The sequence below is a fragment of the Chrysemys picta genome, chromosome 3 (assembly GCF_011386835.1).
Source record: "Chrysemys picta bellii isolate R12L10 chromosome 3, ASM1138683v2, whole genome shotgun sequence".
Taxonomy (NCBI): Eukaryota; Metazoa; Chordata; order Testudines; family Emydidae; genus Chrysemys; species Chrysemys picta.
In genome coordinates this window covers 200219548-200237262 of record NC_088793.1, presented here as the reverse complement: position 1 = coordinate 200237262, position 17715 = coordinate 200219548, and the positions used below count along the sequence as shown (strand labels likewise).

General features: G+C 39.5%; 1 protein-coding gene across 3 annotated transcripts in view; it reads left to right on the top strand.

Annotated features, from left to right (window-relative positions):
- PLCB1 (phospholipase C beta 1) overlaps nt 1–17715 on the top strand; it is a 623222-nt gene that overhangs the window by 449547 nt on the left and 155960 nt on the right. For all 3 annotated transcript variants that reach the window (XM_065589796.1, XM_065589798.1, XM_065589797.1), the window contains 3 exons: nt 3915–3997; nt 14580–14664; nt 15387–15564. In XM_065589796.1, the coding sequence (XP_065445868.1) occupies nt 3915–3997; nt 14580–14664; nt 15387–15564 (346 nt within the window). The remainder of the gene's footprint in view (nt 1–3914; nt 3998–14579; nt 14665–15386; nt 15565–17715) is intronic.

Sequence of the window (17715 nt, the reverse complement as noted above, 5' to 3'; positions counted from 1 at the left end):
AGCAGTAATGTGTTTGATCGTCTCATGAAGATAAAGCTGGTATTTGGGGATGGGAGCTGAAATATAGCAAGTATTACCAAAAACATCTTTGTGTGTGTGTGTGAGAGAGAGAGAGAATTTCTAGGCTTCTGAATTTCATGCATTTTGTCATCAATCGTAAATGTTAGTCCACAGCAGTAATGTATATTGGCTAAAATGCTCTCTCACTTTCAGTCTACAGTATGTATTTGATCTGCAGTTTTTGTGCCTCCAGCACAAATGCTAGATAGCGGTAATAGTACATTATCTAAAATGCTATGTAAGGGCAGCATTTTAGAGTTCTGAAAGAAATACCTACTGTTAACTTTAGGTACTTCTTTTCCATGGAAATACATTTCTAGGTTTACTAATAGGCGGACGACATTTGGGAAAATATCATCCTTCTATGAGGTAAACTTGTATTACTGGTGATAGGCTTGGCCACTTTAACAGCTACAGATTTTGTGTGTGTCTCTTTCACTGTGAGGGACAAGGGTTTTCTTGTCTTGATAGTCATTCACTTAAAAAACAAGACACACAACAACAAAGTACCTATATTTCACTTGCACTGCACTGCTTCTCTGCTTTTTTCACTCTTTTTCTCTAACCCTATGCTGATAGATTTAACTCACAGGAAATTGTAAAATACAACCCCTGACACTATTATCACTAACCTTCCCGTTTCACAGTTGAGAAAACAGTTGATGCTGTTGGGGGTAGAGTTTGGTTTCTGAACGTTGCTTAATTAAATAAGGTGGTTCTCAACCTCTCCTCAGCCATGTACAAGAGTATAAAGCAAAATCTGTCAGATTCTTTTTAAGCATACACAAGAATTGGGCCCAGGAGATTTCAGGATCCAGTTCACGTCTTGCTGGCATCTGAAGTGGGTGGGAGGGAAGTTTGAGTATAATCAGAACCTTTCAGTCACCCCTACTGCAAATGTCCCTTTTACATGTATGTATTTATTTCTTGCCACTTGTCTTTTCGCCTCTAAAGTGTATGCTGGCTGAGGTAGAAGGAGCAAAGCCGTAGATAGAACGCGTCAGAGGTGTTTGACTCAGTTCTGAACGATCATTGGCTCTGGCTGTTGAGTGCTAAGGCATTGAACAGTTCGTGCGTTTGGCGTGACTGTCACAGACAATGCTGTTTGCTCAGACCGTCGTTTTTGACTGACATAAATAGATTTTCTGAAGTGTAAAGACAAAAAGTAATATGAATTCACTTCGAGACAACTTCATTCATTCGTTTTTTGTCTCCTCTCATGACTCAGAGCAATTTGTGAGGCTTCTGTCTGCTGCAGATTGGGAGCCACTGCAGGTATATGACCTTATAGCAAAACCAACCATATTCCTCTTGTCAAACTCAGGAGTTGCTTTCTAAATATACGCACTTTTTGTGTCTATTCTTTGGAGAATCATTTCAAGTGAGTCATGCTCCTGCTGCAATGAAACATGGATCTTAGCATCATTTCTGCACTGACTGAAGTGGATCTGTGTATAAATTTGAAGATGCAGAAAGCCCAGTGTCTCAAAAAGGGCCCATCACTTCATTGACCCAATGTTTGAATCTCACATCTACAGATTCAGCCCATCCCGTAGGGTGTCCAAGCTCTTGTCCTTTCAAGCTGACTTTCCCCCCACTTCATTTTCTCCCCCGGGTTCAGTATTTTCATCCCATCTTAGGAGTTGCAATGACAGCTGAGGATGTAGTTTCATATGACTATACAGAACTAGTCCATAACTGGAGCAAAGTTCTCCTTCCAAGTGCACAATGGGGTGCTTATCTTTCATACTGTGCTCTTCCCTACACATGCAGAGCTCCCACTGCTATCCATACTATTGTGCGGAGCTGAGAAGAGAATTTTGCTCACTATCCCTAGCAGGTGTCTAAAATGTAACACATGCTGTACCTTTTCACCCAGACATGAGTCTCAGATCTCTTAGAAAGAACATTTCATAGAATGCTACTCGGCCCGAGTCTACTACAAAATAAGAAAGAGATCTATGCAGTAGGGTTGAGGGCTTGCAGCTTGATTATTTTTATTATGCTTTCAGGGGCTCTTGCGGTCCGTGTGTGAGAGTGGTGAAGTCTAAAGGGAAAGAAAAAGTAGAGCTACTACATCTTAAAGATCTAAACTAACCTTTCTGTAGATCATAATGGGTGGGATTTTCAAAAGATCCTTGTGACTTAGGTGCACATGTCACATTGGCTGTCAATGGGACTTATGTGCCTAAGTCGCATAGGCACTAATAAAAAAATCCCACCCAATGTCACAAATGTAAGGTGACATTAGTATTTTTTGTGATCTACCTAGGCTAGAAGCAAGTTTCATCTAGAAGGAGTTATTTTGTACTGTCCAATGGTATGCAGTGTCTGTTGCTAGCTCTCATGGTTCACGAGATATCTGACTTTGCTTACTTGTGTATCATTTATTTATCAGTTTTACTTCTGCCAATAAACATGCAACCAGAAACCCATTGCGAGATAGAACTGACCCAGGCTAGGCCCTGAGGAGGAAGATTCCATATTTGGGAAAAGGGAAAAACAAATGGCTTTTGAAGCTCCTCAGAGGCTAGAGCATGAGAAGTAATCTTGGTAGAGATGGTCAGAGTGCCGGTGAGGTAGTTAAGTGTGTAAAGTTTGCTATTTATTATATGGAGAGTGTGTGTGTATGCCTATGTATACAGTCATATACCTGTAGAGTCAGTTCTTCAGCTGGTGTAAATAGTTGTAGCTCCATTGACTTCAGGTGAGGATCTGCTCCATACAGTATAGATATAATTTGATGTCTCTGTAGAGACATGAAAAATATAAATCTCAGGATATACACTCAATGTTGCCAACTCTCGCTATGTCTGCTGTTTTTTCTTAAAGCCCTAGGCCCTAGAGTTGTGTGAATGCACCGGAATCTCAGCTTTCATTAAAATAAAATTAATTTCTAACCCTCGTGGTTGTATAGATTAGCTTGGGAAGGTGACTTCTAAAAGTTCAAAAGCCAGAAGGCAAATAAAAAGAACTCTCACTAGATTAAAAAAGCCTCATTATTTTGAACTCAATTGTGTGATTTTTGGTGCTTGACTCATGATTTTTTTATCACTGTATGGTTATAACAGCCTTCAATGCTAATGCACGTTCATCTGGAAGCAGGTTTGTATTTCAAGAGAGAAATGTGAATTATTTCTAACAATAAGTGCATTGATATAGGATAAAATGGGCACACAGCTAAAATTAGTGTCATAAAATGATTCCTCCAGTAGATAAACTATTGCCATCTTCAGTCAAAGCTGAAAGGCAGCCTTTACAAATAAATGGTTCCATTTGTGAATCATATCTTTTATAGATTATTACACACTAGGATGCTAAAACTCAATGAAACAATCTTTTTTATATTGTGCCTTGAAGGGTTTTCCCACATCAAACAGGAGAGGTCTGAAAATTTGTGCATCAGAGTACTACGGATTTTACAAAAAAAAAGAAGCAAACGAGAAAAGAAAAAGGTGCTAGTTAGAAGATACAACAGGCTTGTCAAATAAAACATGATTATTTTAATTATTCAAAATAATCCATGAAAGGTATAACTTTAGGCATGGAATGAATCATGACCTGCAAAAAGTTCTACAACAAGCTCCTGGTTCAGTCACAGAGAGGCACAAAAACACGTCTGGAGTGAGATAACACTTTAAGTTTATAACTGTTTGGAGATCAGATTGTAGATCAGACTGAAAAGTACATCCAGAGCTTTCAGGTTGTTCAGAATAAAAGGTCTGGGCATGGTTTTGGAAGGCACTGAGTTCTTTTGTGTTTGCTTTACAGATAGATAAGTTAGATCAGGAACCAAAATATACCTCATTTAGACATAAAGGGTTTGTAACCTATCTGTGTCCTAATTTCTTTAGGAAGTAATAGAAGCTATTGCTGAGTGTGCATTTAAGACATCGCCTTTTCCGATCCTCCTTTCCTTTGAAAACCATGTGGATTCGTAAGTAATTACAGTGTTGCAATGTTTATTATAGTGTTACAATGTCAAGACACAAGATTATTTAGCATTTTTGTTATCTGGCATTATCATCAATCATCGTAATTACTGAATTTGTCATCCTACGTGTAAGCCCTTAAGGTACTTAAACATGTGCATAACTTCAATTACGTGAGTAGTCTGATTGATTTCAATGAGATTTCTCACCTTCTTGAAGTTAGGCACATGCTTAGGTACCTCGCTGAATTGGAGCCTTGCATGTGAGGGGGGAATGTTTTAATAATTATTGGCCAAATTCTGCCACCTGCACTCAGGTACAATAGTATCTTTATGCCCAAATAGCCTCAGTGATTTTAATGGGCTTACTCCTGGAGTAAGGTTCTACTCCAGCGGAGTATGTGAAATTCCCATTGACAGTAAACATGACAAAAATGAAAGAGAGAACAAGCTAGAGAATATGCTCTATCATCTGTTTTAATGTACACAGTTATTTCCTTGGAGGTTGCACATGTCTAAAAAGTTGTCCATAGTGTGTGTCTTAGGGCTTGTCTACACTACCACGCGCGGTCAATCTAAGATAAGCAACTTCAGCTGCGTGAATAGCATAGCTGAAGTCGATGTACTTAGATCTACTTATGGCGGTATCTTCACTGCGGTAAGTCGACAGCTGATGCTCTCCTGTCAACTCCACTTGTGCTTCTCGTTCTGGTGGAGTACCGGAGAGCACTCAGCAGTTGATTTATCGCATCTATACTAGACACGATAAATCGACCGCCTCTGGATCAATCGCTGCCCACCGATCCGGCAGGTAGTGTAGACAAGCCCTTAGTGGAGAGCCCAAAAGTGACATTAACGTGTGTGTGTGTATTGGAGCTGGTCAGTAATTTTTCAACAAAACCTTTTTCTGGCAAAAAATGCAGATTTGTTTAAACCAACACTTTTTTGTTTTTGCAGGAAAGGGTCAGTTCTGACAAATTTCCCGATTTGAAAAACTTTGGGGGAAAAAGTGTTGAAATTGTTGAAACGTCTCACTTTGACATTTTCGACACAAGAAGTTCTGCTTGTTTGGTTTGGAATGACTTTTCATTTAGAAATTTAGGTTAATAGTGATTTTTTTAATTAAAAAAGTTGAACGCAAAACAAAATGTTTCAATTGACCGGAACCAATTTTTTCCCTCACATTTTTGGTTTGGGCAAATTTTCAAGCTTTTGACATTCTGTGCCAATTTGGCTGGGAAAAATTTTGAAATCTTGAAAAATTTCCTGTGAAAGAAAAACTCTCTCTCCCCTCACCCCTACTTCCCCTCCCCTGAACTCTAACATATATATGATTAGTCATGGAGTCAGGAAAGATTTTGGGATTCCCACTGTTTGTGCTATTAGACAAAGATAAAATGAAAAAGGGATGGATTTGCTTACCAGTGGATACTAATGCACTGTTCTTCATTGCCCGCACTGATTGAGTCACAGAACAAAATTAATATAGAGAAATGGCTACTCATCCCTCCCTTTTAGCAAAATCTAAGATTCCATTGTCTTATAGTGAACTGGGGTGTCTCTACATCATAGCAAAACAGTCACCAAAAAAATTAGGGAAACATCACCTGGATCCCATTTCATCTGCAGTTGACCCATACAACACTGAAACTATACTGATTGTTGGTCTTGCTGCCATTCCCTCTCCAATCACCCCTTTGGATCAACCCCTCCTTCCACTGGAGAAAGAAATCAGGAACCCTAGATGATCAGAAATTTGAAATGTACCTATAGGACCAAATTCAAAGGTGTGGTTAAAGGTAACAAAGGGTGTGGAAGGGAATCTCAGTTTCTCACTTTCACTCTGAGAGACTGGAGAAACGTACTGTGCAAGTTGAAGTTGAGGGGTTGACCTATTTTATCCTACACCTGTTAGTTTCTTTCACTGGTTTCTTTCTTTCTGGCTCCTATGTAAACTACACCAGCTGACACTCAATTAGACTCCTTTACACGTGCCCATTAATGTACAATTTGCATCACCTTACACATCACATCTGAATCTGACCCAGAGTCTTTAAGGAATATGCTTGTCTTGATCCTTATTCTTCAAATCTGTATTTTAAAATTATCAACAAACTTTGTTTAGAAAAGGCAGATAGGAGAATCAGCATAATGACCTATTTATTATCTCAATTGTTCAGGTCTAAAGATTAAACAAAAAGCATTTAGCATAAGATCTTTTCCAGAGCACCAGCTTCCACTTTATTTTAAAGACACAAAGAAATTAATTTTTTTTTAGAGAAACAAAGAAATCAATAATTGCAAGAAAGAAAACAATTATTTTCAGAAGTAAAATAAGTGCCAAAATATCTTTTAAAAATGGGATTAAATTTTAATCACAACTAGATACGTGTAAAATTCCAGGAAGATAAAAAATCAGGAGTAGTTACCACTGTGTTACTCCAGTTTTATGCCAATGTTACCGTATAGAAATCAATGGTGTTTCACCATCATAAAACTTCAGTAACAGAGAGATGAATCAGGCCCTAGATGTATTATTTTATCTGCAGTGCTCTTTCACGACAATAACAAGTTATTAACAAAGGATATTTGGGAAAGCAATATCAAATGTGTTCTGTTTTATTTGGCTTTAAGGGTGATTAACTATTGGTATTGGTTGTTGTTAACTTTCTGCTGCAATAAATTATTGTGTGCATTTAATGTGTGCAGCTTCTAATTTTGCCTTGGCCAAATACCACTTACAGTTCTTTGACTGCATGTTATAATTAGACTTTCATTTCTTCACAAGTTGCTGGAGAATACGGCAATTAGTCATGCCAGTCAGAGAATCCCTCATCTAATTTCATGGAATGCTTCTTCTGCCTTTCCATTTAGATAGAACATTATTTTTCTTCTAGATGTTCATGATCATTCAGGCCTAAATACCAGTTCATAATGCTAAGTACTTTTATAGCTTCCACTTCCGGAGAATTTATGTAAATCCTGGTCTCATGGAAGTCAACTCCCAGTTATTTCTGTGGGACCAGAATTTTCCCTATAATTCTCAGCTATTAGATTTGTCTTCACTGAAAATTTTGGGTGAAATCCCGGTTGCATCAAAGTCAATGGGAATTTTGCCATTGACTTCAGCTGGTACATGATTTTACCCTGTATGCTTTGGTCATGTCATTTTTCTTAGTGACTTTTAGATCACCTGAGGTAAATATTTGTTACTACCTTTCAACATTTTCTCCAGAAGGACTTAAACCTCATGGAATTTGATACCATCTGAATTAGCTCCTCCATTTTCCTTACCACTGTTCCAACATGTGGAACCATAACCTGCGTGTCATTTTCAACTCTGACCTCTCTCTTGCTCCACAGATCTAGATTATGTCTAAATCTTGATGATTCTTTGTGCACAACATCTCTAAGAGACAGTTTTTTTTCCCCATCCAGACAGCTAACACACTTATCCAGGCTCTCATCATCTCGTGTCTTGATATGGCAACAACCTTTTATCTGGCCTTGACAAAGGCAATTTTGCCCTGTTCCTATCCATTCAGAATGCTGCTATTAAGATAATTTTCCTAGTCTGATGCTTTGGCCACGTTTTGCATTTCTCCACTGGCTCCTCCTTCTCTATCACATCAAACATTGGCTGCTTGTATTCACTTTCAAGGCCCTTCATCGTCAATCCCCACCCTACTTATCATCTCTCTTTCACTGTCAAACTGTCAAAGCTCGCCTCTGATTGACCCATGATGCCAAACTCCAGTGCCCATTTGTTAAACTTTCAAACACATACCTTCATACCTCCCCCGTCTGTCTGTATTAACCTGTTTTTTTCTTGTCTTATATCGTAAGCTCCTTGGGTCAGGGATTGTCTTTTTATGTTTGTACAGCACCTAGCACAATGGATAGGCCTGGATAAGTGCTTTTTTTAAACAAGGCTGCAGAGGCGATCCTGGCAATTCCAGGCTGACAAGCCTCACTTCAGTACCGGGTTGAAACTATAGTAAAGAACAGAATTATCAGACACACAGATGGTGTTGGGGAAGAGTCAACACAGCTTTTGTAAAGGGAAATCATGCCTTACCAATCTATTAGAATTCTTTGAGGGAGTTAACAAACATGCGGACAAGGGTGATACAGAGTACTTAGACTTTCAGAAAGCCTTTGATAAGGTCCCTCACCAAAGACTCTTAAGCAAAGCAAGCAGTCATGGGATAAGAGGGAAGGTCCTCGCAAGGATCTCTAACTGGTTACAAGAGAAGAAACAAAGGGTTAGGAATAAATGGTCAGTTTTCAGAATGGAGAGGGGTAAATAGCAAGGTTCCCAAGGGATTTGTTCTGAGACCAGTGCTGTTCGACATATTCATAAATGATCTGGAAAACAGGGTAAACAGTGAGGTGGCAAAGTTTGCAGATGATACAAGGTAGTTAAGTCCAAAGCAGACTATGAAGAGCTTCAAAGGAATCTCACAAAACTGGGTGACAAGGTAACAAAATGGCAGAAGAAATTCAATGTTGACAAATGAAAAATAATGTACATTGAAAAACATACTATACATCAAAAATGATGCGGTCTAAATTCGCTGTTACCACACACGAAAGAGATCTTTGGGTCATTGTGGAGAGTTCTCTGAAAATATCTGCTCAATATGCAACAGCAGTTAAAAAAAGCTAACCGGATGTTAGAAACCATTAGGAAAGGGATAGATAATAAGACAGTAAATATCATAATGCCACTATATAAATCCATGATATGCCCACATCTTGAATACTGCATGCAGGTCTGGTTGCCCCACCTCTAAAAGATTTATTAGAATTGGAAAAGGTACCGAGAAGGGCAACAAAAATAAATGATATAGAACAGATTCTGTATGAGGAGAGATTAAAAAGATTTGGACTATTCAGCTTTGAAAAGAGATGACTAACGGGGGATGTGATAGTATTATAAGATCATGAATGGTGTGGAGTAAGTGAATGGGAAAGTGTTATTTACCCATTCACATAACATAAAAACCAGGGGTCACCCAATGAAAGTAAGAGGCAGCAGGTTTAAAACAAACAAAAGGAAGTATTCCTTCATACAGTACCCAGTCAACCTGTGGAACTCATTGCCAGGGGATGCATAAAAGTATAACTGGGTTCAAAAAAGTACTAGATAAGTTCATGGAGGATAGGTCCATCAATGACTATTAGCCAAGATGGTCAGGGACACAACCTCATGTGTTGGGTATCCCTAAGCTTCTGACTGCCAGATGCTGGGACTGGACTACAGGAGATGTATCACTCGATAATTACCTGTTCTGTTCATTCCCTCTGAAACACCTGGCATATTGACCGTTGGTCTGACCCAGTATTGCCATTCTTATGTTCTTATGTAATGGGGTTCTGGTCCATGACTAGGTCCTTGGCACTGATTATAATAATCATAAACACGGAATATCTTTAATGATTCACTGAGGCATCCAGTATTGTGTGTAGATTTTACAGTGTAGAAAATAATTATAATGTTAAGATACATCATCATTCAGTCATGAATACTGAGGTCAAAGGCAGTATACTGAAAAAAAAACAGCACTAAGAAATGGACCCACAAAATGGGAGCGGGGGTGTGTGTGAAACATTTAGACCCTTGAAAGCATTGGAAAGGCCTCAGAAAGACCTTGAGTTTTGAAGTGAGATTAATATAAGGTATCTAAAAATCTGAAGGCAGACACCTTTATAATTAGAAACATACTCATGACCTAGCAGCTAAAAGGTTAAGTAATCCTTGGACAGTATCCCTCTAAAACCCATTTTAAGATTAAATTTAATTAAAGGCAAGCTCACCTTGCCATTTTCTGCTAGAATTAGTTTTACAAATATTAATAGATGTCATGCTCTCTGGAGTGGCTCACAGCCTTGAGTGCTTACCTCAGGGCAGACACCCCAAACTGATGGTGTGTTCTAAAATTAGAGTTCACCAAGCCAGTAACAAATGTGAACTCCTGGATCACTATTGCAGTCCCCTTAGCCTTTCCAGTCTATCTTGCCACTCAGACAAACTGGACGTAGTGATAAATGGTCACTTACACTAAAAATCACACCGCATTCAGATTGCTTCCAGTCCCAAGAGACCAGCCACTTACCCCAGATCAACTGGTACCCTAGATCTTACAGCATCTCTAGCAGTCCTGTAATAAACTAGCTAAAGGTTTATTAACTAGAAAAAAGAAATAAGAGTTATTTACAGGTTAAAGCTAGTAAACATATACACACAAATCGCTTACCATCTAAATCCTAAGAGTGATGGAGCTGTAGTGATCTGTCAATTCAAAGTGTCTTTCAGGGAGAACCCTGGAGATTTCTGCCTCTGTTGAGAGTCTCTGGCCCTGTAAGGGTTCAAACAGGGAAGGGTGAGATGGAAACTTTTTGTTTTATTTCCTTCATTCAGCTTTCAAGTCCACAGGAGGAACTTCCTTGCATGTAGCATTTCCCAGCTGTGATGTGGCCATTAACCAATCCTTTCTATGGTGATGTTCCTGGATGGCCCATCTGATTTTGATAGTTCTTCTGGATGGGCGGGTGGAGTGGGGGACGATTCCCACGCCTGGGCTCACTACTTCAGAGCAAACATTTTCAAAGTTATAAAGCAAAATCTACAGATTTTCTTATCACATGGAATATTGACATTACAAGTGAGATTAATGCATGCAATTTACAAGCATCTCATCGAGTAAAAAAACACTAAATACATTCTTATAAGACTAATACCTATTTTGAGCAAAACTAACATACAGGTGAACTTTTCTGGTCTTCAGCTATGAGTCTCTTCATACTTAGCTAATACCTGCAGTCTTGGCAAGAGTTGGCACCTGGTTTGCCAGAGTTACAAGAGTGTTTTTAGCAAGATTTCTTTTTCTGGATCCTCTTTACAATCTTTTAGACTGTAGGCTCTTCTGGGGAAGGACTGTGACTTTATGCATGTCTGGTACAGCATTAGGCACGCTGGTAACAGTTCACAAATAATAGGCTATTATTATATGTAGTGCCTAGGAGACCCAGTTATAGAGTAGGACTGCATTGTGCTAGGTGTCGTACATACACAAAACAAAAAGAATGGTCCTTCTCCCAGAATTTCACAATCTAAGTAAAGGGACAAATATCGGTTTGTGTATTTCCTGCTTAACACATAGGGAATGTCTACATTATCTGCCAGATTGGCGGGCAGCAATCGATCCAGCGGGGATCGATTTATCGCGTCTAGTCTAGACGCGATAAATCAACCCCCAAGCACTCTCCCATCGATTCCTGTACTCCAGCGCCGTGAGTGTGAAGACATCGCGGTGAGTAGATCTAAGTACGTCGACTTCAGCTACGTTATTCACATAGCTGAAGTTGCGTAACTTGGATCGATCCTCTTCCCCCCAGTGTAGACCAGGGCATATTGAATGTTCAAAGGTATTATGCTCCTCCTTTATCTTGTAAATAAAGTCCTTTGCCTTTGCACCTTTTGGGGGTTTCTCCATTTCCCATACTGCTGGTACAGTTCCATACAGTACGGATCATTACTGCATGGCTCAGTATGTTATAAACTGTCAGTTCTTCACACATTGAGAACTGAGATATATGTAGAGTTAGATGTGGGGTTAGGACAGGATGGTACAATTTCCTGCTACTACTACTTCTAGTGAGGATAGTTCTAAACCTAAATTCTCTCTGAAGTGCTGTAAGATTTCGCTGTTGTGTAGGAGTGAAATTCTCACTACCTCCAGACATCTGGGTGATTTTTTTTCCGTTGATGTGCCCTTTTAAAATCTAATCTTATGCCTGTTCCTAAATTTTAGATAAATGTGGGGTTTGGTTTAAAGGGTACAGGCTTTGAACATCATACTGTCTAGGAGTGTGGATCCATTAAAAATACATACGAGTTGAGAAAATGAAGATGAATTTGCCTATAATAATTTCCCCAAGGAGGCCAGAGTTATAACAAATCCCCACTCACCCACCCACTTTCCACAGAGAGCTAGGGGTGTTTTGTGCACCCTGTCTGTTTTGCCAGTTAAATAAGGACTACAACATTCTACCTTCACCCCCAAGTCACTGCATTCTCCACCAACCATTCCCTTGAGGGTTCTTAGCTCTCTTGGCTTCCTACGCACCTTTCTAATATTATGCCTGAGGCTGAAACTGCGTATTAACTTTCTTGCAGAACTGGCTAACTTCAAACGACAGCATTAACAAAACACTGCAGTGATTAAAAACGCAGCAGTTTAAAACCCAGCATAGCTTTGTGGAATCATTTAAAATCTACAACCATATGTATTGTGGACAACTGAAGTTTGTGACTGTTTTAACCTCTGGCTGCTAATGCTGGAATCCCCCAAATGGGAGCAATGCTGAACTTTGGGAGATTCAGATGCTGAGTTAAATGCCATCCAGGCTTGGTCCCATCTCTAATTTACTCACTGTGTCATCCGCTATCTTGAGTACACTGCTGGCACACAATGAATAATTAGTAATCATAGCAAGAGGGCAAGCGGGGCAACAGAATGGGGTATTAGTAATGTGAACAGTGTATGTTGCTGAACTGCGAGTTTATCCAAATACTTTTGGCTAGATTCTCATTTACATTAAGGCTCTTTCACGCTGCCCTAAAGTACAATAGGGCTTTTAAGTAGATGCACCAGTTTATTTGTGTTTGTAAAAGGTTAGTCAAGAAGTAGATTAAAAATTCTTTCTGTCACCTGGGCAGTTGTCCTTTCAACTAGAGCTGGTTGGGAATTTTTGGACAAATTGTTTTTCATTGAAAAATGCAGATTCATCAAAATCCAAACTGTTCATGAAACAGGGTGGGGTTTGATGAGTTTTCCAACTAAAAAAAATGGGGAAGAAAAAATGTTATTTCAGTATTTTCAAAGTAAAAAATCCTGTTTTCCTGTTCAAAATGACCTTTAAAGAGATTTTAGAAAAGAAAAAAATGTCAAAATTGAAAATATAATGTTTCAAAATGACCAAACCCAAATATTTCAATGACCAAAACTGAATTTTGGGGGGGGGTTGGCTTTTTTTGGTTTATGCATATTTTCAAATTTTTCAACTTTTTCTCCAAATTGAGATGCCAAAAAAAAAAATAACCCACAATGCTCAAAAATATTCACGAGACGAGAAAACTATTTTCCACCCAGCTTGAGTTTCAACCTCCTGTGAAGAGATATAATTGTAACAAAGGGGTTCCCAAATGTTCTGATACACAGGATTGTAACTTGCCAGAAAAAACCTAGGACCTCACCTCTTTTATATTCATTTATATAGATAATTCTGTTATGAACAATAGATACAACTATAACTGCTTGGCGTGCCTATATGTCATCCATGAGCTGTGAATAGAAATTGATTTTTGTTTGATTTCACTAGCGAAACAAACCTGTAGTTGAACAGTTTTAACCTGTTCCTGTAGTTATAAAAAAACTGCAGCCATAGGCTGCATTCTAAGGCTATGCAAGTGGCATTTATTATAACCTATCTGTAGTCCTAAAACTCCCATCACCATGATATCTAGACATTATTTCACTCTTGGTTTGCACTTTGGGTAAACTGGCTGTAAGCACAGTCTGCTCAGTTTGGCTTATCCCTAGTGGATGTCATGAAAACCACCCAAGTAATTTACTGTAGTACAATATAATATAGGTAGACAAGCATCTGATAAGGGGAAATCTCAACAGTGGTCCACCCTACAGGCTAAAATAATCATCCAGCTACTTGCTCCAGAAGCTTGTTGCTAAGACCAGGTCTACATTCGGAAGATGTTGCTGATCAGTATAGCTATACCAGCAAAGCTCTCCTATACCAAAAACGTGTGCTTATGCCTGTTTTCCAAACACCATATAAGCTATATCAGCCTAAGCAGAATTATGCCATTATGACTGCGCTGAAAATAGGTCTTTTGCTGACAAAGCTTTGGCAGTACAAAAAAAAAATCGCTAGCTAGTTTCTAGTGTAGAACCGGCCGTAGGGTGACCATGTTTGAGAAGGTTTCTATGTGACTCTTTGCAAAATGTTGGAAGTGCCATTAAAAAGGAAAATCCCGTTTCTCTTTTTTGTTTCCTCCACTTTACAGTCTCAAGTTAAAAAAAAAGAAAAAGCAAAGCACAATGGGGGTGGGGGGGAGAGTAAAGGCATAGATATACCTTGAAAATCCTTGATGTGACCTAAAAGTATGATGAAGGAAAACATATTTCAATAGGTTGTCTACAAGAGCCAAACATGTGGAACCATTTATTTCTATCACTCCCACAACTGATATATTCAATTTTTATATTCTGTAAATTGCATGTGAATATTTGTCTCTATGTGACAAGTTCAGTTTCACTATTTATGACTTCACATGGCCAGTGCCTTTATTATACTATTTCATGTATAATCCCTGTGATAAGAGCTGTCAGAGAAGTCAGAATAATTGCATGATGAATCTAGATCATTGTGAACAATTTACAATGATAGGATCAGGAAATTATCCTTTCATCTAGTTAAGGGATATTAGATTTTTCCATTACAGCTGCTTTCAGCCTGCAGTAGGAATAAGTCTCACTTAATTCTATCCTTTCCCCCCTTCTAGCCCTAAGCAGCAAGCCAAAATGGCAGAATATTGCCGATTAATTTTTGGAGATGCACTGCTCATGGATACACTGGAAAAATACCCAGTAAGACGGTTTGGTATTTCCCTGATCATAAACATATGTATGAATATTTATTTGCATATTTCAGTTGTCTGTTGTTCTTCATATACCACTTTAAAAGATAGAAGCTGCTACCTTTGGGGGTTTGGGGGTTTTTAAAGTAATTTATGCTATTATTGGTTTAAGCATATGGTTTCTGATCTGGAGATTATTGTGATCTAATCCTCTAAATCAAAATTGGCTCTAACATCTACTCTTTTATAATCTGGGCTTTCACATTTGAAATAGTATCAGAGGGGTAGCCGTGTTAGTCTGAATCTGTAAAAAGCAACAGAGGGACCTGTGGCACCTTTGAGACTAACAGAAGTATTGGGAGCATAAGCTTTCGTGGGTAAGAACCTCACTTCTTGCATCTGAAGAAGTGAGGTTCTTACCCACGAAAGCTTATGCTCCCAATACTTCTGTTAGTCTTTAAGGTGCCACAGGACCCTCTGTTACATTTGAAATAATACTTCTTGTGGTTTTTATTGTAACTATTTCATAGTGCATTTTTTTCTTTTTCTTCTAAAGCACCTCCATTGGTGCTGTGTTGTTTAGCACAGAGCCTACCTGTTGTGCAAACCACGCTTCATCTTAAAATGGGGTTACATTTTGGACTGCACAACTGTACATTGTATCCTGGGGAGAATGAGAAGCTGGCATGGGACCTTTTTATTTATTACACATCTCTCCTTCTTTCCTCTAAGCTTGAAAGTGGCGTTCCCCTTCCAAGCCCTATGGACTTGATGTACAAAATTCTGGTGAAGAATAAAAAGAAATCACAAAAGTCTGCCGACGGAAGTTCAAAAAAGAAGCTCTCTGAGCAGGCGTCCAACACGTGCAGTGATACGTCCAGTGGGTTTGAACCCTCATCTCCTGGAGCAGGTAAAAGTTTATCTCCCAAACACATTACTGCCTGAAACCTAAGGAGTCCCAATTGTGATTGACACTAAGTCCTGTTTACAGGATGTAAATGTAAAGGTGCCTCAGTGTAGGCCTAGCCCAATGGCTGGTATGTTACTTACTTAGGGCAAAGTGCTGTCCCCTGACAAAAGCCAAGTCAACGGGCTTTGCTCAAGTGGTCTAAGCTGGGTTGAGGCTCAGGAGTTTTTCCTGCTAATCTAATGACCTGGTGCATTGTGTTGTGTGCAATAGTATCTAGCCACCCTCCCCACACATACTTAGAGAGTTTAGTATACGGTTAGCTCCTCCAGCTTGTCAATGCCATGGGCCCAAACTTCAACGCAAAGGGAAGCACCATAGAGCAGAGCAAGGAAATGACATCCCTTGAAGGGCCTTTCTGCATCTAAGCTTTGTGCACAGTGAAACTGCAGTGGTTCTGCTGTATTTAAGACAGAATGTAGCGGGGGATTTGGCTCTCAAAGTCCCAGAGCCCCATTCACTGCTGCCTCACGTCTAGTAGGGTCACATGCACCAGTGCAAAGTGGGTGTAAAATGCTAGCACATCAGAATGGTATCATTTTGCATCCACTTACTTTGCATTGGGGAAAATGACTACACAAGGTGCAGGGCAAGGGTAAATCGGGACCTGCATCTTGTGTTACTTCATGGTATATTCTCAGCTCAATGCACCAATATTTAACCATGTGACTCCCATTAATTCCCACTCCTCTATATGAAAATACACTGCTCTGTTTCCATTTTACTCACCTAAATAAAACAAATACATTGATTAGCCTGGGCTGTACGTTCCTCTGAGCAGAGAACGGATTCGTTTTCCTGAGACACTGCAGTTACCAATACACGGATGTAGATTATTTGCATTTATTTAGCTTTGATTTCCCTAATTATCAACACACTCTGCTCTTCCTTTTATACCCGTAGCTGCTCCCACCCCCACGCAATGCACAGTACTTACTGTTCATGCAGCTAGAGTTTACACTCTTTCTAGTGTAAACCTTCTGTACTGAAGAAGGTAAAAAACTTGCTCCAGGCTAAAACTGGGCAAACTAAGTTGAAGAGCAATTTCCAATAAATAAAATATATTGCAGTATCTCTATCTGCTTTTGATTTGAGAGCAATACATCTATCTACCCGAGTTCACTAAGATTTGTTCTGCACTCCGATAACAAACAACATTAAATTGTTGTTTTTTTAAGTTCCTATGTTCTAGTGAGAAACAGGTAAAATAATATTGAAACTAATTATCCAGTACAATTGGTGATTATAGGGATCTTAGCCAATGGGAAGCAGTAGGTAAGAACAGATTTAAAATTTTTATTAAAGTTAATGTTTAAAATCAAATTTACACAAGTTAAGAAGGAAGGTACTGTACCTCTGGGGTCAGGCTTCGGTTATGAGGGATTACAAGTGTCGGTTACAAGGTTCATAAGGTATATACATAGTACATAACCAGCATAGACCTAGATTGGATAAGTGATCTCGGGTACACCACTCATCGAATGTATTTAGAGTCCAAGTCAGTATTGGTGTAGTGAATAAGTACATGGGTGGGGTGCGTCCCTTGGTTTGTCAGGGAAGGAAGGAAGTCGGTTATTTCCCTGACTGGCGTTCTTGATTACTCGACATGGTACTGACAATGTCCCGTCATGTGCTCCGTGTATACACCTCTACCCCGATATAACGCTGTCCTCGGGAGCCAAAAAAACGTACTGCATTATAGGTGAAACCGCGTTATATCGAACTTGCTTTGATCCACCGGAGTGCACAGCCCCACCCGCCCTGGAGCACTGCTTTACCATGTTATATCCGAATTCATGTTATATCGTGTCACGTTATATGGGGGTAGAGGTGTATGTCGGACACCATGAGCTGTCTCATGAGCCGGGTGTAGCGTCAACCGACTCTGCACGCTCTCAGCACTGGCTCGTTGTGAGGGTCCCACGCGCCCAGGGCTCCCACGACCAGGGCGTGGATCTGGACCTCATAGCCCTGGGCAATTGGTGATTATAGGGATCTTAGCCAATGGGAAGCAGTAGGTAATACTACATTTCTTGTTGGTCACTAGCTGATTTCTTGAATGCAGATTTAAAACAGGAAGGTTATCATCATGTA